This window comes from Trichoderma breve, chromosome 5 (assembly GCF_028502605.1).
Source record: "Trichoderma breve strain T069 chromosome 5, whole genome shotgun sequence".
Taxonomy (NCBI): domain Eukaryota; kingdom Fungi; phylum Ascomycota; class Sordariomycetes; order Hypocreales; family Hypocreaceae; genus Trichoderma; species Trichoderma breve.
Window position 1 is genome coordinate 2,334,659 of NC_079236.1, and position 21,321 is coordinate 2,355,979.

The following is a 21,321-nucleotide window of genomic DNA, read 5'->3' on the forward strand; positions in this document are numbered from 1 at the left end:
CCTAGCAAAACTCCTTTCCGAATGTGGCTTTTTTATATACTTAGTCGTCGAGATTGTCTATATCAATAGCATCTGGATTAGATGGCTGAACATCCTGTGCCCTATGCATTTCCTTGGGCGCCGTGCTGGCAGACACGAAGCCGTGTAACGTTGAGGATTGCTTTTCCAGAGCTGCGATGGGATCTGTACTCTCCACACCTGGTGAGCCCTCGGGTTTCTGTAGGCTGCGTGCCAGAGCTTGTGATGCGATGAAGTTGACATCAGTGTTGTATTTTGCCTGGACGCTGCGCTTGATTCGTAGCATTTCTTTAAATGTATCCTCGTTGCCATGCTGGACTTCAAATTGTTCCCACTTGGTCCAAAAGTCAACGTTTGTTCGAGGGTCACAGAACTGCGACGCATGTCCATATATAGCCCTTGCCCGATCAATCTCACCCAGTCGTTTCTCCATATCCGCGAATTTGAGACACATTTCTTTCGCTTCGCTGTCAGGGAGAGCTGTGATGGCTCGTTCGTAAATGGGTCTTGTTGATGGTAGACCGAAGTTAGAAGCCGACTTGGTTATGTAGAAGTTGAACATGTCGGCCCGATCTTCATCAGAAACTGCACGTGTTGCTCTCTCGTAGATCCGCATTGCATGGCGTGCGAGGCCACGCTCCTCCTCCAAATTTCCATACATCAGATAAATAGTCTTGGCAAATTTGGGCGGGCAATCCTCAACTGCCTGCTCGAAGAGGTCCCGCAATCTCTCGATCCCGATCTTCCTGTCGACAGCTTTTGTAAGGTACAGGTTCCATAGCTCAAAAGCCACTGGGTAGCTGAAGAGATCCAGACCACGCTCGAAAATCTTGAATGACTCCTCGTAATATTTATGCTCCTCCAGGAGATTGGCATAATTCACAACGGTTTGAGGAGTTGCGATCCTGAGTTCGAAGATGCGCTCATATACCTTTTTCACTTCATCCAAAGTTGAAACGCTTTCCACCAGGTCCACGTAGAAACTCCAAAGTTTCCAGCTCTTGTGTACTCGCTGTTGAGGAGACAAAGCTTCATCAAAATAGTCGACGTTGGACCTCTTCGGCGCTTGAATAGCCTTAGCCATAACCCGAACAGCATCGTCAAAATTCTCATTCCGAAGTTCCATCTCAGCCCATTCGATCCACATATCAGCTAGCTCTGCTACTGATTTGAACGGAACTTTAACGGCCTTTTCCATGATGATACGAGCATTTCTAATATCCCCACCCCGCTCGTAGAACTTGGCATAGTTAGCCCACAGTTGGTGAAATGGACCTACAGCCCTCTTTGGATTGATCGTCGTAATCGCGTCGGTGTAGGTCTGCACAACTTCAACCTTCTTATCGCCCCAGAGAGCAACTCGCTTCTCCCACTCCGGTACATTGTTAGGGTTCTGTCGGAGTAGGACGTCGTTAAGAAGAAACGGACGACGGTCCATTAGATTCTCGAATCGCATCATCCGTATGTCAAGCTCCAAGTCTGATTCTTCACTCTCAATACCTTTCCCGGCTCGGGACGCCGAGGCATCCATCAAGGCGCCAATAATGGACTCCTCGAATTCAGCATAGGCATCAAATATGAGAGTGAAGTCTCGGACTGTCATGACGGTTGTGATGCCTTCTTCAAAAACGTCACGGGCTCGCTCAAAGCTCCCTCTCCTAATCCAATATGTGGCAAGCCCAACCCAAAGCTTTCCTCTTTGATCACCAAACCGAACTATGCCAGATCTGATGATACCCTCTACATCAATTCCATTTTCATAGCTTGTTTCGACCTCAGGGGCGTGTTCCACGAGCATTTCGACCATCTCGCTCCAGAGCTCATAGTGTCCCTTTCCTCGCTTGCTTGAGAACCGTGTATCGTTCAGAATGTCTATGTATCGTTTTGCTGCTTCAGTATACCCACCTCGTAGAACAAGCAGCTCGATGAGGTCCTCGGCGTCTTCCGGATGAACTTGCATATATCTTCGCCATGTTTTGACGGCGGTTTCTCCAGAAGCTGCGTTGGCAAAGGAAAGATATAGTGACCATATACGATTGTGCTGCGTAATTGGTAGTGCTCGAAGGGCTCGGTCAAATGTCCGTCGACTGAGTGTGACCACAGGCTGCTTCATTAGAAACTTGAGATACATTTCCCATATCGACGGCATCTTATGTAAGAGAATCAAAGACCTCTCAAATAGAGCGTTGACTTTTCGATATTCGGCAGCATGGATTGCTGGGTTGAGCTTTGAAATATGTTTCACGCGAAATGAAAGATACTGCCACCAAGTCAGCAACGAGGCCACGATACGTTGATGCCTTGACTAACGAGTTTCCACAGCTTGTATGATCGCGGTAGCTTAACACAAGCACGCTCCATCACAAAAGCTCGCTCTAGGACGCTTCCATGGCGAGTCTTGAAATCGATATACTCAAGCCATGGTTTCACACGTGTAGGATCGCGGAGGATGTCTTGTTCGTAAACGGAATCTTCATTCGACTATAGATAGAATTAGAAAATGAATCGGAGAAACGCATTGCCTCTCGAGAACTCACAACAAGATAAAGCTCCGAAGGTGTGTGCTGGAGTTCCGCCATGGTCGCTCTCTCTTCTCTCTCGCTCTCTCTCTCTGCCAAGAGTTTGGAGAGGCTGCTGCGATACCGGTGTTTGTCGCAATTATGCAGTGTGGCCCATGGTTATAATTTTGGTATCGTAGGGAAACCGGTGCCGGGGGATTAGCACATAGAACGCGACGGTGGCATTTGAGTCTGATATCGCGACAGAAATATTTAGGCTTGTCACGATAAAGAAGGTACCTGGGTGCTTAGCGTAAATGGCAGGTGGAAGATACCCGGTTATAGTGATATTGACTTTAGAGGGACAAGCGCTGCTCCAGCCGTGCTACCTCATTAGGTAGGTTAGCAGTCATGGGCAGCTACATATCAAGCACTAAGCACGCAACTTGTCGAAACATCCCCGAGTGACATACAACAAAGAAAATCATCGGAACAGTTACCTTCAGAACATCAGATCAGTTTCGCAAATATGTCTGGCGCTGCAGTAAGTCCTGGCGTGTGTCCTCTATTTACTCTACAGCAATTAACTCGACATCCTACTGTCCATTAGGATCGCGAAGCCGTCTTCCCTACTCGGCAATCGCTCGGCATCATGAAGGCCAAGCTCAAGGGAGCTGAGACTGGTCACAGCCTGTTGAAAAGGAAAAGTGAGGCACTTACAAAGTAGGAAGATAATGCCGATATGACATGTTTTTTTATGTTGCTGCAGCTAACTGGAGCTATAACAGACGTTTCCGAGGTCAGCTATTGTCAAGTCGCCGACGTCTTCACCATATGAACTAACATTGCTCTAGAAATAACTCGAAGAATTGATGAGGCCAAGCGAAAGATGGGACGCGTCATGCAAATTGCGGCATTTTCACTGGCCGAAGTCAGTTATGCTGTTGGCGGCGACATCGGATACCAAGTCCAGGAATCCGCCAAATCAGCTCGATTTCGAATCCGCACAAAGCAAGATAACGTCTCAGGTGTTCTCCTACCAGCATTTGAGAGTTACTTGACAGAGGGCAACAATGACTTTGGACTTACTGGGTTGGGTAAAGGTGGACAGCAAGTTCAGCGATGCAGAGAAACATATGCACGTGCTGTCGAAGCCTTGGTAGAGCTAGCAAGCCTACAAACTGCCTTTGTCATATTAGATGAGGTCATCAAGGTTGTCAATCGAAGAGGTTCGCGTCCCACCATAGTGCTCTACTGAGTCACAATGACTAATTCCATCTAGTGAACGCAATTGAGCACGTTATTATTCCCCGGACGGAAAACACCATCAAATACATCAATTCTGAACTAGACGAGCTGGACCGTGAGGAATTCTACCGCTTGAAGAAGGTCAGTACAGGTACACAAGACTTATCATCTTCTGGAGTGATCACTAATGCTGTTGGTCTTTTTTAAAGGTCGCCAACAAGAAACAGCGAGATAATGCCGCCGCCGATGCCGAGATGAAAGCCAGGAGAGAAGCAATGGAGAAGAACGAATCAGGTGCTTCGAAGCAAGATTCCGGTCCGGCAGATATTCTAGCCGCGGAGGATGACGACGACGTGATTTTTTAAATGCTGGGCTCATGGGCTATCCTATATCGAGGGCCCCTCGACAATTGTTTTCTTCTTGTTATTTGTCCTTTGTAATCGTAGATGATGAACACCCCATACCACAGCAGTATATGCCGAAACGCAAACGCCCTTATATTAATAGTCTACACATATCATTGACGCTGGTATGTAACCTTGATGGGTTTATCCCCTAAAGCCATGCCAGCAGTATTTTCCTTGGCTGTGATAGCCCCCTGTTCATTCTCATATTCAACAAAAGCGATTCCACGTCGACCTGGAACCAATCTAATTTCCCGGAAACCATCAAACCGGCCAAAGACGGCATTGAGGGCATCAATATCGTACTCATCGGGGACGTTTTGTATGAAGAGGATCTTATTCGGAGGCAAGTATTCGTCGGGTACAACAGCTGAAGCTGGAGCACTTGTAGATTTCAGCCCCAGCGGCTTGGCCGATTTCGATGGTCGAGCTTCGGGTGCGCCAGCAGCAGCCCTCTTGAGATGTCTTTGTTCGTCTGCTGCCTCGAGGGCCTTGCGCTTGTCTGTAGAAGTGTGAGTACTGAGGACGCCATCTGGGCTATTCAACCTTGTCTTACCCTTTTCTGCCTGCCTGTGCCGTTTATGGGCTTCAAATTCGTCGGTATTGCCATTCATCTCGACTGTTTTGTCGCTCTGCATTCGCGCCATGGCGACCCTCATGGGCTTGCCAAAGAGCTCGAACCCCTCGACCTCTTCGATGGCATTGTGGGCGGCACTGGGCTGGTCAAACACGATAAATGCCTGTCCTTTAGCCTTGAGGTTTCTTTTGGCCACGATATCAACTACATTGCCGAACTCGGAAAAGATAGTCTTCAATGCTTCGGCAAGCACTTCGGGCTTCACCCGCTCTTCCAGGTTCTGTACGTAGACACTGCGAGAATATCAGCTCGCTGCTATGTGTGACGCGTCGCGGTGCAATGACACGTACGTAGATATAGGCATATCGGACGCCATCCTCCTAGCCTAGTGTTGACGATGAAGCCATCAACATGGGAGACGTTTGATGTTGCATCAAGCACGTTGCACAAACTTACAAGGGTGCGCGCAGAAAGCTAAGGTGCACTTGGAGCGTAACGCTTTGGTAAAATTATCCAAGCCACCTTTATTAGTGCTCCTAAAGCTACATACGGGTACGAATATCTTTTTTTTTTTTGGAATTCAGTAAAACAGCCCAAAAGAAATATCAATATAGATTCAAATATTTGCCTGGTAATTAATAGCGATATAGCTAAATCTTTATGTATTTATATATTTAATAGGCTAGCCAGAATATCTTGGAACTCATACACTTGGAGATGCAAGTAGTACCAATGGCATTAGCTCAGTCAGTGGAGAGACTTAGAAGTACCTCCTGCCTGATACTAGATTATGCATTTTTAGGTTTCTGATAGGTACCTACCTAGTACCTACCTAGTGCTATCTCTATAATCTTTATCCAGTTCCCTCTGGTTCTCATCGGCGCTAGGAAATACCATAATTGGACGCTAAAACCCGTGCACCGACTTACACGACTCTGTAGATCACTAACCTGGAGCACCATATCATGAGGTGAGTGCCCTTGGCTTCAAGTGAACCAAGACAGAAATTCGCTGTTCTGACGATCAAAGAAATTACTGCAGATCAGGATCTTTCCGAGTGGAGTACCATACATGCCCTTTTACATCCCGTCTCTCGGTAAGATACTAGTACAGATGGAGATATCCAAGTTATGGAGGGAGAAAGCGTCTCTCCCTTCTCAAGTAGATGCTCCCATGTATTTGGACAACCCCAAGTCATGGGTTGATCTCAGCTCGAAGGCGCGTGGCTCTGAACTGCCACTTCTATTCTTTTTTTTTTTTCCCAACTGGCATGGATCGCCGGAGCCGCCAAGGAGGTAAGCTGTCACAGCAAGGAACATATCATCCCCTAGGTCCTCACTCGGCGACTTCTGAAGCATTGGAGCCAACCTCAATACCACCATAGCGGAACGCTACACGTATCAAACATTCCTTCTTATCAAACTATTTCGCCGGATAACCTGACGAGTGCGGGTCTGCGTTCCGATTGTCCGGGCCGGCCTCATTAAAATGACGTGCCGTCGTAAGTAAGTTGCAAGCACTCTCATCGGCTCATCTTGCTGACAAAAAAAAAAAAGAAGAAGACTGCAAATACTTGTTTTTCATGGCAAGATACTTTGAGTTGCCGGGGCCTCATTCAGCATACCTCATTAATCATGAATTTCTGGCCTGGCAGAAGATGCGGAAGAGCGCTCCCTTCCGACCGGGTCTATGCTGATGATGGTTGCAACTCTGTGTTTGCCGGCTCTTCCATCCACGGCATCTGATTGTCCAGGAGCTATCTATCTGGTCCTAGACATCAATGTCTTATACCAGATAGGCAATTTGGCCCAAGAATCCGCTTAGTCGATGAAGTCTGTCATTCGTTCGCAGGTCCCAGCCTTCGGGATCGGCACCTACACCATCATTTGTCAAACAATCGGCTCCCAGATGTGAGATCCTCAGCGTGGTATCGCACATCCCATTCTTCCGTATGGCAGCAAAAGAAGGGCTCCTTCCTAAACAAGCATTCGATTATCGGAAATTGCACCGATTGAAGGTATCACGATGTCCAAAAATGAATGAAGCCTATCAGCACTTTATAATTCGCAATCATCGGGATTTGAGCGATCGGTCTCCAGATGTGCAACCTTGTACGTGATTAGCCATGGTATACGCCATTTGGGAAATCGATGATGGTCTCATCGATTGTGAATTCTCAGCACCTGGGATCGGCCCCTAGATGTGTAGCCTTGAGCGTGGTGTCTTACATGCCATTCTCATACATCGCGATGGAGTTACGTGTGGCTACAAAAGACTGGGGGCTCCTCTACTGCAACTGGTATGTGTGGTCTTTGAGATGGCCATTATGATCTTCAATTGATCGTCCATCTTTCTGGGTGGCTATCTCGATTGTAGCCAGTTGATCATCAATGCTTTCCATATATTTGATATCGAAGCTCCCGCTGCTTCACGAATCTCCCTGATATGCCTTCCATGAGTTACAGCCCTTTGATCAGACGTTAACAGCCAGACCTAGCAATTTCACCACGCAATTGCATGTGGAGTTAAGGCTTGTTGTCGCCAGATAAAGTTCCTTACTTGAGATGGACTCTCCACACTCCCTCTCGAAGCTCGCAGCTTTGCTTGAGAGCTTTTACTCTATATCAATATCAGAAATCAGCACCAGTGAAGGATTCCAGAATCTCCTACGCTCTGATATTGATAAGGAACTAATCTTGGAGGCAATACCAAACACTCCAAGCCCCTCCCATCGTCCACTCGCTTTACTACACCTGCTGTTAAGCGAGTTGCCGGGATCATGGCCGACATTCCCTCTCATCAGAAGCTACACAAGGTTGTATCACTTGATGCCAGAGAATGCAAAGTCTCGCAGAGACAAGACTCTAGCACAGCTGGTTCATGATACTTTGAAACTGGTCAAAGACTCTTATAAGTCTTTCGGATCTTTTGTTGTCCCTGGCCCGCAGCCAGCTCTACGAGCAACAACACCAGGAGACCACATCACCCATGACGGCTTAAGGAAATTCATTGATACGTTTCATCTTCCAACCAGCGGGTCTGGACGGAAGCCCGTTGTCGCAATAGCTTTGCCCAATGGACCATTGTTGGCAGCCACATGCATCGCGGTTACTACCTATTATACTTCTGCGCCAATCAACCCTGCTGCCGGCGCTGAACAATTTCGCGCAGATGTACAGCAAGCTGGTGCTCAGTTTATTCTGACCACAAGTGATGACTGTAATAGGCTCGGCTTGAGAGACGCTTGGGTTGCTGCAGCAGGGATTGAGGTCCTTCTGATGAAATGGGAGAGCAACGACCGGATTGACGTCAAAGATCTCGGCGGAGCTGCTCTATTACCCCAAAAGCATAAGCCTATTCACAACAAACCAGAAGATTTTGGATTGATCCTTTTCACCAGTGGTACATCTGGTACCAAAAAGGTGGTTCCACTGACAATCCATTCTATCATCGCCGGTATCAGCTTCGTGATAGACTCATGGGGACTGACTGCATCAGACATATGCCTGAATATGATGCCCTTGTATCATGTGTACGTGTAAATCTGAAGCTGAAAACCTATTTGTGAAGCCGTTAGCTAATAACTGTTGCAGTGGTGGCTTGGTAAGAAATATCTTTGCTCCAGTTTTCTCTGGAGGCTCAACAGTGTGCTGTCCTGCATTCGATCCCAATTTATTTTGGGATGTTGTCCAGGATACTCCTGTTACATGGTATTATGCCTCTCCGTCAATGCATTCTGTTGTCTTGGCTGCGGCTTCGGAACGATTGGCTGCTCTGCAGCAGAGCCGTATCAGATTGGCATGCAATGCCGCAGGGGGTCTCCTGCCGTCACTGGCGTGTCGACTTCGGGACACGTTCAAATGCACAGTTCTTCCCAGCTATGGGATGACCGAGTAAGAGATGTGAAGATTCACTACTGTTTAGAATGCGTATTGACATATCAACTAGATGTATGCCTATATCAACACCGCCGCTCAATTACAAACTGGACAGAGAGGGTACGTCAGGTATCAGTACAGGACCAGAAATCTCGATTCTCGACTGGTCAGACGCATCGGTCCAAACTGGTACCGTGGGGAGAATATGTGTCCGCGGTGAACCTGTCTTCCCTGGGTACCTCAAACCAGACGGAACCCTAGATAGATCGCCATTTAGTTCAGATGGCTGGTTTGATACGGGCGATCTTGGTTATATGGACAAAGACGGATACCTTTACATCACGGGAAGGAGCAAAGAGGTTATCAATCGAGGTGGTGAGCTCATCTCGCCGTTTGAAGTCGAGAATGCAATTATGCGCTCAGCCATGTCACCAGGATCACCACTGTATGGACGAGTCACCCAGGCCCTTGCCTTTTCCGCGTCTCACGATGTACTACAAGAAGTGGTGGCTGTGGTGTTGGTCAGTCCGCTGAACGTTCCTCGCACCGACCTGAAAACACTGCATAATTCACTGCGGTCGTCACTGCAGCAGGCGAAGTGGCCAGTACTTGTTACCTATATGGATGATCTCCCAAAGAGGAACAACAAAGTGCTGAGGATAAAATTGAGCCAACGATGCGGGATACCAGAACTGACGGACGATATGCCGTACTTGAGCAGGCATTGGCAGGCCACATGTCCCCTCCCCGACACTGACCTGTCAGTCCCCATTGAGTCGTCGCCGTGCAGCATTGACCATGAAGCATTGTCAACTTGTCTAGAAAGTGTGGTGCCTACTGGATTCAGGCATTATTATAGGCAGCACAGTATCAGGGGCACGCTGGAAGCCTTTATCAGTCCGGTTGAAGGTAGCTCAGGGATGCTGGATTACCAGGCAGACGCATTAAAAGCCCAACTGGCCAAATGCCTTCACGGATACATGGTTCCGGAACACATACACTTTTTACCGGATCCCCTACCCTTTGACCATTCTAGCGCGGTCGACAATGACGCGCTGGATGAACTACTTGCAAAACTGGGCGGTGGTGCCTCCTCACAGGAACTTGAAGCATCCACGCAAGGAAGGGTTAGAAAAGTCTTTGCTGATGTCTTATGCCAGCCACCGAGGGATATAGCACTTGATGTTGACTTTTTTACCCTTGGAGGGGATTCCCTAAAGGCAGGACGTCTCGCATCAGCATTGCGGTCTACATTCAACATTCCGATTCCCATCAGCCTTGTCTTCAACCAAGGAACTGTTTCTGTTATCGCCACATTTATTGACAAAATGGCAGAGTTTGCACCAGCGGATATTGTTCATGAAGAAAAAGTTGGATGCTCAACGACCCACAGTTCTACCAATCCTGTACTTATGTTGCTTCAGCTGATCCCCCTTGCTGTCATATATCCCCTACGCCGTGCTGTCCAGTGGACTGCCTTTATCGTTGTCATGAGTTACGTGCAAAGATGGCCCACGAATCAACATACTATAGGCCGGCTGTTTAACGTGGCGGTATCAGTCATGTTTGCAAAATTCATCATCAGAATCATATCACCCCTTTTTGGCATTGTTGCTAAGTGGCTCATTATTGGCCGTCATCGTGAAGGACTTTATCCCATGTGGGGAGTATACCACACGCGCTGGTGGATGGTCCAGAAGATTGTAAGCATTTGTGGAAAAGGGATTTTTAACACCAATGACAGCACAAAACGGCTGTACTACCGACTGATGGGGGCGAAGATTGGCAAAAATGTCAAGATTACTGGCACTTCTCTTGGTGAATGGGATCTTCTCGACATCCGAGACAATGTAACCCTTACACGCTGTCTATGTCGTCCATTCGCAGTTGAAGGCAACACATCCATGTATCTGGGCCGAATTGTTATTGGAGAAAACGCCTCTATTGGTGTCTCCTCGATAATAGCACCAGGATCTATAGTTCCCCCGAATACTTGCATAGGGCCGAATTCTTCTAGCTGGGAGCTTGAAGATGCTGCTGAAGAGAACCGAGATCTCTCGCCTAGCCAAGCAGTAAAACCTCATATACTACTCACCTGTTTTCTTACTGTACCGCTTGTTGTCATCTCATGGGCCTTATCGATGCTACCTTGGATGGGTGGTCTTGTCGGTATGGTTGGAGACATGGCCTTGACAGACGCTTCAACAGTGAGGGATATCCTTGATTGGTTTTCCGATGCAAGGCGAGTAGGATTCCACTCTCTTGCCTTGATACTGCGCACTTCTATCAGCCCCTTCATCTTCTTTGCGTTTGCCGTACTCGTGAAATTGCTGTTGGATGCTTTGTTGGGAAAGATGACCTTCGGTACAGCGAGAGACCGAGGAGCGATTACTATTTGGCGAGCTGCGTTGATGAAGACCCTATTACCAGTATCACGCCTGCACGATGTGACATCCATGTTTGGACAACATTATGAAGCAACATCTGTAGCCGTACGGCTGCTTGGCGGTCGAGTTGGCAAGCGAGTCTACTGGCCAGGTACGGGCCCCAGCATTGGTGACTACCATCTCTTGGATATTGGGAATGATGTCGTGTTTGGCTCTCGCTCCCATCTTATCACCTCAGATGGTATTGGCTCCGAGAAGATTACTATTCAAGATCGTGCCATGATAGCGGATCGGGTGTGTCTCCTCCCAGGTGTGACAGTCGGCGACCACACCACTATGGGCTCTGGCGCTTTGACACGCCGGGGGAAATCATACCCATCTGGAGGCACCTTTGTGGGCTCCAAGGGTCGTGATTGTGTCCATCTTTCTGGCGGCCATAGCACAGGATACGATGAGAAGAAGCCGGTTCAGCACCGCATGCGGCACATGAGCAGTGATGATACTCTCGCTGGCGTCAACGTGGACTCGAAAAAGAGCTCCACACAAACTAGGATTCAACGCACGGGCAGCGAAGAAACGCTAGCTGAATCACGCACTTCAGGAGTGAAGAAAAGCAAGACACGCCATGGTAGCCCAGAGGAAGTTTTCACATCCTCTGAGAGCGATACATGTGATAGTGGATCGGAAACGGCGGAGGCAGACCGCATGTCCCCATTTGGACGTGCGTTCCATCTTAAACTTGCGCCTTATTATGTCCTGGGGCCATTTATTATCTTCTGCTATTCTTCCTTCATCACCGTCTTCACATCATTTTATTGGAATGTACCGACAGTGGCCTGTGTACAGCTGGTTGATTATCTCATGAACCTGTTCATATCTCGTGAAATCGCTATAACGTTCGATGTTTTCGTGCTTTTTCTCGTAGCTTGGGCTGGTATCGCGGTTTTATTCACAACCATGGCTGTACTGGCGCTCCTCATTGTCATCGCTAGTAAATGGATCCTGCTAGGACGCCGTGCGCCTGGAAACTACGATTGGGATAAATCTTCTTATTGCCAGCGGTGGCAGCTCTTCCTGAGCATCGAACGGCTTCGACGCCACTGCTATCATAGCCAAGGAGTCCTGGGGCTCCTCACGGGGACCAGCTGGATTGTCTACTACTTTCGAGCATTGGGGGCCAGCATCGGCAAAGATTGTGCCCTTTTTGCCAACGGCAGCCCAAGTTTGATGTTTACGGAGCCCGATTTAATCACTTTGGGGGATCGAGTTTCCATTGACGATGCCAGTGTCGTGGGTCACATCAACACTCGAGGCAAATTCGATCTGAATAGACTGAGCATAGGAGATAGATGCGTGATGCGGTCAGGGAGCAGACTACTCAGCGGCGCCACGATGAAGAATGACAGCTGCCTTTTAGAGCATACGCTCATTATGGGTGGCGATGTAGTAGAAGAGAATTGGACAATGCAGGGATGGCCTGCCGAGAGGCATACCGGGAAACGCACAGCTATTGAATAGGGTCACCAGCTGTTGGCTGCGATTGAGCTGAGATTGATGCTTGCCAGTCATTGATGAGTAGAAGGCAAAAAAAGAATTGGGCTTCATCTTGCTGAGAGAATTTGGTTCGAATTGCGATATGGTATGGAAATGAAGGCTTTAGATAGATCTTAATAAATATACTTGATATTTCTCTGATTGTGGTAACGAACAAGTAGCAGTTTATAACAATGCCTCGTACCGCCTAACATTGGTGATTGTCTCCATCAATAGCCAATGGTGTTCGTAATGGATTTAATTGGTTGCACTTACAGCGGTGCTGACCTCTTTTCGCTCACCAGATGTTCGAGATGCCCCTTTGGAGCACACCCACCTGGCCTACGCGAATGTCGAATGAATGCAATGCGCATACATGATCCAGATTATCGTTATTATCGTCATTATTATTCAAGACGTTGTACTTTTAGTTTTGAGAATTGCCAATAACTTCGCTGAGAGACGCCGATATCAACCCATGTGTTCCTTTACTCGCCTGCACTGCCCTGGAGACAAGTGACTGATGATTGTAAGAAGCTGCCGAGGGCAGCCGACCTTTGAACCACAGATTTGTGATCTCATCTCTGTTGGGTAGGTAGGCCACGCAGCAGGCAGCAAGAATAGACTCATGCTCCAAAGCCACCGGGTCAAGCACAATTGACGTTTCATCGCCATCCTTGCCCGCTACCAAGGCGGCCACTCCTCCGGAGACGGTGTCGACGCAATCGATACCTGCGTCGGCAATCGCTGCAGAAGCGACTGTGATACACCCACCTAGCACGTTCATCACATCCCATTCTTCGACTCGCCGCTCCACTGCATCCTGGCGAGTCGACTCTCCCTCGATAATGGTCACTACGACATCGACACCACTTTTGGGCCATCGGTCGGCAATCAGGGCACCGCGAAGAGCCGTTTCCAGATGCGTGCTGAGATCCTTTTCGCTTGAGTCACGCAGATAGCCTCTGCGCTGTTTCGTGGCGAAAGGGGCGAACTTGACGTGAGTTGAGAGCACCATATAAGGAGAGAATGGCGCAGAGCGTGGGAGAGACCTGGGCCCATGAACGGTGCATGTTAGCTTCATGCCAGAGCCATACTCGCCTTCTCTTGGCTCAATTTCCAGATAGGCTGAGCCAGATGCGGATGGTGTAACTCCTGTCTTGAGATCTGGAGTGAACAAAGTCTTAGTCTCCAGTAACAGCTATCTCATCATAAGAAGGGCTCTCACAAAGTGGCCGAATAGCATCGGGCGCTCGTTGGCGGCGCGAAACTGCATCCAATTCGCCATCGTCGTAAACTGGCGGTAAACTGGAACCTCCTGGTCCATTTACTCGTCTCCGATCTGCCATGATGATTTATTTGCTGGCTGCATGTCCTTGAGCAGCAGCGTGAAGAACTTTTTTGCCCTTCAAGTGAGAAGCTCAGAGGCTGGGCCCACTGTATTTTACTAGGGGAGCTCTCGTTGTTCTGAGAAAGAAAAACTGCTATTGCCTGATGAGGCATAACTCAGGTACGTACTATTCTACCAGCAGCTCCGGAATTGGAGGCGCTATTTGATTAAGCGGGTGGGGCACTCGTATATATGCATATCGATATGGCAGCTGCCCACTCACTACAAATTCTTGCGCGCTGAAATTTTTCTTTGCATCGCAGCAACCTTCTTCACTCAGCAGCACAAAAGTGCCATGGCTAATTTCTGCCTGCGTTGGTGAATACTGCTGCAGTCATATATCAAAAGGACATGGTATATGACGCAGCTGCAGTTGAAAGGGTAAGCAATTCCTGCACATGCCTCATCGTTCGACGGCGCCAGCCAACTCGCATTTCACCGTCCACCAAACATCTACATGATGATTTTACACACTTTTCTGTTCCCGCGAACCCTGAGCGCAGAACTAACATGCATCACCATCTGACCAATCACTTTCTTCTACCAATCATGCTATACACATGATACATCAGTCAACTAACGCTGGACTGCTTAGGATATTCTAACTGCTGCTATTGCTGCTGGATACTCGCCTGAGCGTTGTACTAATGTCATATGGTAAGCTTGATTTTTTTTCTGCACTTCTTTTAACGTCGATGATGAGAAACCTTTTTTCAGTTCTGCTTCTGAACACCCTGATGACTCCTAAATTACCAAACCAAGATCTCTGATATCATCTCTAAAACCAACTGTCATGTTTCAACCTTTGCATGTTGTTACAAGTTGCTAACCTTTCTTCTCTACCATGTAGTAATGCCTCGATAATCATTCCTTCTAACTCATGCCACTCAAGCACTTCGCAAATTGGTAAGTGAAAAATTTTCTGCTAGCCGAACCTGGCTCGAGATGTAGAGTGATGAAAACAAGTCTATCCATTCAACGATCTCGTCTAAGCCAAGTCGTTCTTCTTTCATGGTACATGTTTACGCATACTACCAGGGATGGAGTTGTCCACTCGATGTCATACGGCTCTCGTTGTCTTGTTTGTGGGGGGCTCGTTTTGAGTTTTCTGCAGGCGAGGCCGGCTGGACGAATGAGTAAACCGGCTTTCTGATATGCTTCTCTCGACGCTTCTTCGGTGTACATTGCTGCTGGAGGTTTTCGAAGCAATGCTAACACCTGGAAAGACTTCATAGGCGCGCTGAGAAGACGATTCAGTGGAACGCATGTTTGACGTTCCGTTCTAGCTCAATCATCATATTTACGTAGCGAGGTAAGTCGTAGAGGCTCGAAATCAATTCCCACCAAGCAGGCTCTTTGTCTCTTGGATAAAACTGTTATTGCAGGGCCCCTGTGGGAGATCCCTCCTTGGGGATGTCAGGATTTAAATATTATCTTTGAGAAAATGAAAAAGAAAGAATAATAAAATTGCAAGACTTATGTCCCTGACTGGCTACAATTCATTTTGTGATAATTCGTGGTCTGTCTCAGCAAACAAGCCATGAGTATGTGAATACCGAAATTCACGTAGAAACGCTTTCGTGGAGGCGCAGATGAATGAGGTGGGCTAGAGCAAGTACCCAATATACCTTACCTTATGCTTAAGTCATAGCACCTCAGATACCAGCCTTTGAAGTTTGGCTTTTCGAACATCCAAACTAAAACTCAACCTAGGACCAGCGGCACAAACAGAAGACTGCGAGAGGTGTAGAATTCCATCAGCGCCTGGCATTTTGTTCTATTGCGCATCACTCACTAATGGTTCCCATCATGCATGAGTCTTTGCTTGGCGAAGCCAATCGCGAAAGGCTGAGTGCGCTTCAATCTGGTATGTCTGGAATATGATCATGGCCGTCAACCTTACGCTTGTCCACTGAACGATGCTTTTTCTGTAGAAATAAGCCAAAAAAATGAATTAAGTCTGCAGGATATCTCATCCAAACTACTGGATGCAGTTGCTACAGAGGTGACACTACCAACCCATCTTCGGCTAGCTGTCGCATCATCTCACATTGCATCATCTCCCATGTACAGGCACTTCGCGATGTAGGCCTAGAACTCTTCGACCGTGTTAACACTCTGTTGGTCACTCGTGCGGGCATTCAAGAAGAGCAGCGAGCCCTATCGGTCCCAAATGAAGAGATTTTGCATGTACGAGGCCTCGTTAGGCCAATAGCCGAAAAGCTAATCAAACCCCCCATGGACAGCACAAATAATACCGGGCAAGGTAAGAGCCATCTCCTTGTGAAGTAAGATGAGGAATACATACTAAAGCACCCCTGTGATTTAGCTGTCGACTATACTGCTCGCTCTTTGGCCGCTGAAGTTGGCCTGGCACTACTGGTTCTCATTTCTCTTCTCTGCAGCTCATCGTCAGAGCCTTTCACTCTCGATGACACAACCTTAGTATATATTGTTACGTATACTGATAAAGATGATGCCTGGACAACTGAAGAATCCTCACGGCTTGCCGCTCGCCTGGTGGAAATCAGCCTGGCCGATGATAAACTAGATACGTTCATTACCCAGTGTTTGCTCCATGATACGCTTCGGCCTCTATTTTCCAAATCATCTGCCAGGTTAAGCGCCTCCGGAAGGCCATCGAAAATCTCTCAGCCGCCCAGTGGCATGCAACCTAAGACATCACTTGACATCATCTCCCAGGAGCATGAAAAACTTCATGCTGCATCAAGTTTAAAATGGGGAATTATCTCATGCAGTGTATGTTACAAACTCATTGAGTAACCCGAGCAGAAAAACTAATTCACTCTTAGAAAATTGCTGTGGGCCGTCACTGGCCTTTGTTTCTTCCGATCCTACTCTCACTAGCTGAAGACCACAATACGGCCGTAAGGGTTAAAGGGCTGAGAATTCTTGGCTACTTTCTAGACAAATGCCCCTCAAACACAATACTATCTGCCGGCGTTGACAACGTCATACAGGACGCAGTTTTCCCTACACTGCTATTTTTACCCTCCACGACACCTGAGAATGAGTCTATAGAACTCCTATATCCAGCGTATCGCGTCCTCCTTCAGGTAGCACAGCTAGATCCAGATGCAAAGAGTTTACGAAGACGGCGTTTCCTCGACAAGCTTCTGAGAGATGGGATCTTTGTGGGACATTATCACGCCTCACAACATGCCCGAATTGTTGAAGTTCTTATGAACATGACAAAAGATATTATCTCATGCTTGGGAATCTTCACGGCCAAGCACCTTCAGGTAAACATCATTGGCATTGTCAATATCATCACCGTAGTGTACTGACAGCTTTCGGGCAGAACCTTCTTCAGTTGTTTTCTACGACGCTATCCGATCCTTTTGCCTTGGCGTACCCGCCATTAGTCTCTGCAACTACGGAAGCTTTGAATGCAACGTTGGTAAACTGTTGGCCAAGAATCTCCTCACCTAGACATACCGATCAAGTACTTCACATGATTTCACTGTGCTGGCTCAATCTTAAATCTTCACAGCTACCGACTGAAGGTATAGACCAGGTTTCAACACATCTTATTCATACATCGACAATCCTGCAGTCTCTATGGAATCGAGAAGGCTCTGCCCCTCCTGCGCAATTGACCGCTGTGTTACAAAAAGAGCCTCGACTTGTCGAATTAATCCCCAATATCCTGAAATAGCAGAGCGTGCGGGATATTTGTTTATACCTGTAACGAGGGTCGGATAGCGTTCAATCCAGAGGTTGCTGTTTGAAGAATGATTTACCCCGAAGCCACTTCCCATAGGCCTTGTATCTCTTCTTGGGTGCATCCTCTTCGGTAACGGTTAGGGGATTTTCGCCTATTTTAACGAGCTCTGAGTAAACATCTGCATCCTCGTCGATACCTGTCACCATAAGGCCTTGATCAAGCCAAGTGCCATCGACATAATCCTTATATTCTGATGAGTCGATATCTACAGGGGTATCGCTAGAGACGACGAGCGGGAGGTTTTGTGGATGACGAATATAACGTTCATAATCTTCCGCCTCGTGAGGCTCTACGACTGGGTTCAGAGCGTCCTTTACCGCCTTGGTAAATGTCCACTGCGTCGTCTTAGATTTTTCGAGATCCGACGGCTTCTCCTTCAATGTGTCCGCCGAGAGAGAAGCTTTGGCTGGCGATATGGTGCCAGGACCACTGTAGATGCCCCAAATCTCCCTGCTTTGCGACCCCCCCTGCGATGGTCGTAGCCAGTCGTTTCGAGACACATCCCTTCCTGTTACTCTGTCAGAGGGTATAGACGAAGCATTGTCCCCCATGTCTGGCGAGAGCGTCTGTTGGCGGTAGGTCTGAGTCGAGACTAGCGATTCAGATGGTGATGTTGGCTCCTTCTTTACTTTTCTCTTCTCGAGATCGACATCACCATCAGTTCGGACTCGGAAAGGGCTGAGATCATATCTACCGTCCTGAGTTGCCTTCAGAGGTATATACTTTATGGTAGAGTTCATCTTGTACGCAAACATCTTAGGGAAGGATGATAGAGTAGCTGGTCGATAGTACTCTAGCCAGTAATCATCGAAGGATTCTGCGTTCTTACAACGGCGAAGAGCGGTTGGCGCGACAAATGGCGGGATTTTCCGTTCCTCGAGATAAGCTGGTGTGAACCAATTGATGTAATTAGGCCTTCCCGCCTCTGTCCATTCCTTCGGGCTGGCGTGGTGAAGGTAGTAGTCTGTTGGCAGATCCCAGAGCATGGGTTGACCATGTGAGAAGATATAGTTGCCAAGAAAGAGATTGTATGCCTCTTGTCGCTGACTGTCAAGGAACGAGTTGTTGTAATATCGCTTGAAGCTCTCTATCATATCTCGAGAGTGGCTGGTCCACTGATTGATCTTTCGATACGTTTCCATCGTGTTGACGAGCTGAGAACCGCCGTACTGTACCGCAATTGTATCTCCATGGTCATGCCACATGTGGGTGAAGAGATTTACAGCATCTGTATCGTACTCGACAGAGGTGTTTTCAAGTATTCCAAGGGCGTGAAGCTGATGGCCCAGCGCACGCTTGCCGATGACGAACTGCGCGGCATTTGTGCGATCTAAGCAGTCGATACAGTTGGTGCGAGCAATGCCGTTCTGGGCCGTCAGGGGGGTTGTGATTCCGTCGCCGTTTTGAAAGAAGCCGGTTGTTTTCAGTACTGACTCGGCGATGGTTTCCAGATTCCCAATGACATCGCCGCCACGAATCTTGGACGCACGGCTCATGTCCCACGCCTTGTGTATGATCTTCTTATCGGTTGGCAGGAATTGGTTGAGATAGTCTATAGCATGTGTATACTCTGCTAGCAGCTTTGACTCTCTAGGCGTTCTTTCTCTGGATTTGATAAGGTTGAGAACGTATATCGGAGCACCGTACCGCTCAAATAGATTGTCGAAATGGAGAGCGGCGGCGCTGTAGAATGGATCTACCAGATTAAGTTCAATGGGCGGTTTCGGAGTCACGCCAGTGCTGTCCTGGGTCCAGTACAGAGGTATGCTTCCACGATGCTGGACGTATGAGGTGTACTGAGGACTGCAGTACGGCCTGGGACCAGGAGCGTGGAAGGATGTTGTCAAAGATTCAGCAACGATTTGCTCCGTCTCAACATCATTGGCGACATATCCCTGATATTGAGTGAGAAAGTGATGATGTTAGTGTTAATGGACATCCACAACTTACTAGGTCGTTTGCACCTCGTTTAAGGAAGCGGGCACCTGCAAAATATCGTGACCGCCTGGCAATCACAGTGATATGAGCAGTTCGGCCATATATTGAAAGTGCTGTGCCTCGTTAGTTAGCAGTACATGTAGGCTGGTAACGATTAATAACTTGCCTGCTTGGTCTATGTATCCATGTATGATGGGCCGGCACCAGTCGTATGGGTCCTGAAGTACGTTGACGGCGGGCTCCAGCAGATAGTTATTCCACACAAACATCGAGTTGAGATCTTCATTCGGCCAGGGTACAGTGCCATTCGCTAAAGATGCCCTCTCTCGTGTAATATTGTGCTGGAGAGTTCGAGTAATGTCATATGAATAGCTGTAGTAGAATGACTTGGTCAGGTCCAGTGTGTTCAAGATGGTTAAGAAGCGCTGTTCCTCTGGTTTGTTGCGAACATCAACCTTGGAGCGTCCCGGCGTCAGCGGTATCAGCTCAGTCCCTTCTACCTGGTGGATGTAATGGCCCCCAATCATGGCAACAGTGCTCTTCTTGGTGATGAGAAGCATGTAATACGGGCCTGTGAATTTGATAAAGCCAAGTAGCCCCCAGGTTGTACAGCGCAGCTTGATGCCACCAGATGCGCGGTTGCCATCATCGATGGTGTCGAGGAGCTGATTCACTTCTCTGAGGCTGTAGATGATCTTGTCATCAGTGATATTCAGCTCGGCGCCTTCTGTAGTCCTGTCGATTTTCAAAATGCGATACCGCCTCTCACTCACATCCACCCCCACCATGTAGTAACGGCTGACAGTCTCGTAGAGGGTGAATTTGTGCATTTTGTAAAACGACGGTCCGTCGTCCTGGCTGCTTTCAGTGTCGCCGTCATCGTCTTCAGCCGTGGGGTTTGCGGCTCCTTGCGCGCGAGCCGCTGAATCAGGGCTTGAGACGCGGGCGAATGGTTTCGCCACGGCTGGCTCATCGTTGTCTTCTTCCGGTTCGCGACTCCATCCGTTGGCAGTATTGGGCGAAACGACACTGGGAGACTCGATATTCTGCTGCAGCAGGGAGGCCGGGATGCTGACGTCTGAAGTCACTGGCTGAGATGGGTCGTAGTCATGGCCTGGGGTGTCCTGATCCATGAAGAGCTTCGATTATGCATAAATGGCCGAGGATCTAGTAGAAGAGGGCGGTATCTGGGAGCCTTGCAATATTGTCACAGGCCTGCCGTTGACATGTGACTCTTGGAGAGCTGTCTGGAGGAGGCTGGAGGCATTTGTGATGTCCAGCAGACCATTTCTTGGTTTAGATGCCGTTGCGAAATGCCCACTGGAACTGGATAGCTTGATACCGAAGCCGGCTGTGGGCTAGCGATTGGAGTAGGTACATGTAGGGATAGTGGCTTGACGTAATGTTGCCTGAATGGCTCCTATCAAGCGCAGCTATTTGAATGATGACTTTGGAATAATGATAGCATTGTGAACAGTATTTTTGATTGATTGATATGCTATTTGATCTTCTGATAATGCTGAATGCTGATGGAATTGTATAAGCATATGCAGCTTCTGGGTGGTTTCTTATAAGAACAATAATGTATACTGTATTATTGGGGTAGACTGGAATTGCGGAGGTCTGTGCCAACGTGCATGCCATCATCTCACATCCATGTTTACAAGGCCTAGCAAAGCCGCAACTTGCTTGTAAGATCTGC

At 48.1% G+C, this 21,321-nt stretch overlaps 7 protein-coding genes across 7 annotated transcripts; 3 read left to right on the forward strand and 4 right to left on the reverse strand.

Moving 5' to 3' along the window:
- Positions 1 to 40: 40 nt before the first annotated feature.
- T069G_08362 (uncharacterized protein) lies at positions 41 to 2,597 on the reverse strand (the record flags this gene model as incomplete). Its single annotated transcript, XM_056175572.1, has 3 exons — positions 41 to 2,278; positions 2,329 to 2,499; positions 2,556 to 2,597. 3 exons carry the CDS (start codon positions 2,595 to 2,597, stop codon positions 41 to 43), a joined length of 2,451 nt encoding a protein of 816 aa, XP_056026521.1.
- A 448-nt stretch (positions 2,598 to 3,045) lies between these two features.
- Positions 3,046 to 4,129, forward strand: T069G_08363 (ATP synthase subunit D domain-containing protein; the record flags this gene model as incomplete). Its single annotated transcript, XM_056175573.1, has 5 exons — positions 3,046 to 3,060; positions 3,127 to 3,239; positions 3,384 to 3,745; positions 3,799 to 3,905; positions 3,974 to 4,129. The coding sequence occupies 5 exons, from the start codon at positions 3,046 to 3,048 to the stop codon at positions 4,127 to 4,129; spliced, it is 753 nt and encodes a 250-aa protein (XP_056026522.1).
- A 152-nt stretch (positions 4,130 to 4,281) lies between these two features.
- Positions 4,282 to 5,109, reverse strand: T069G_08364 (RNA recognition motif domain-containing protein; the record flags this gene model as incomplete). Its single annotated transcript, XM_056175574.1, has 3 exons — positions 4,282 to 4,670; positions 4,725 to 5,038; positions 5,096 to 5,109. The coding sequence occupies 3 exons, from the start codon at positions 5,107 to 5,109 to the stop codon at positions 4,282 to 4,284; spliced, it is 717 nt and encodes a 238-aa protein (XP_056026523.1).
- Positions 5,110 to 7,573: 2,464 nt separating this feature from the next.
- On the forward strand, positions 7,574 to 12,528 carry T069G_08365 (AMP-binding enzyme domain-containing protein; the record flags this gene model as incomplete). The annotated part of the gene is made up of 4 exons (XM_056175575.1): positions 7,574 to 8,277; positions 8,339 to 8,638; positions 8,694 to 11,890; positions 11,936 to 12,528. 4 exons carry the CDS (start codon positions 7,574 to 7,576, stop codon positions 12,526 to 12,528), a joined length of 4,794 nt encoding a protein of 1,597 aa, XP_056026524.1.
- A 442-nt stretch (positions 12,529 to 12,970) lies between these two features.
- On the reverse strand, positions 12,971 to 13,892 carry T069G_08366 (3' exoribonuclease family, domain 1 domain-containing protein; the record flags this gene model as incomplete). The annotated part of the gene is made up of 2 exons (XM_056175576.1): positions 12,971 to 13,710; positions 13,772 to 13,892. 2 exons carry the CDS (start codon positions 13,890 to 13,892, stop codon positions 12,971 to 12,973), a joined length of 861 nt encoding a protein of 286 aa, XP_056026525.1.
- Positions 13,893 to 15,742: 1,850 nt separating this feature from the next.
- Positions 15,743 to 17,612, forward strand: T069G_08367 (tti2 family domain-containing protein; the record flags this gene model as incomplete). Its single annotated transcript, XM_056175577.1, has 7 exons — positions 15,743 to 15,800; positions 15,868 to 15,938; positions 16,007 to 16,199; positions 16,263 to 16,693; positions 16,747 to 17,196; positions 17,256 to 17,354; positions 17,448 to 17,612. 7 exons carry the CDS (start codon positions 15,743 to 15,745, stop codon positions 17,610 to 17,612), a joined length of 1,467 nt encoding a protein of 488 aa, XP_056026526.1.
- Positions 17,613 to 17,662: 50 nt separating this feature from the next.
- Positions 17,663 to 20,752, reverse strand: T069G_08368 (sacI homology domain-containing protein; the record flags this gene model as incomplete). The annotated part of the gene is made up of 4 exons (XM_056175578.1): positions 17,663 to 18,262; positions 18,311 to 19,576; positions 19,632 to 19,732; positions 19,786 to 20,752. The coding sequence occupies 4 exons, from the start codon at positions 20,750 to 20,752 to the stop codon at positions 17,663 to 17,665; spliced, it is 2,934 nt and encodes a 977-aa protein (XP_056026527.1).
- Between the last annotated feature and the right edge of the window lie 569 nt (positions 20,753 to 21,321).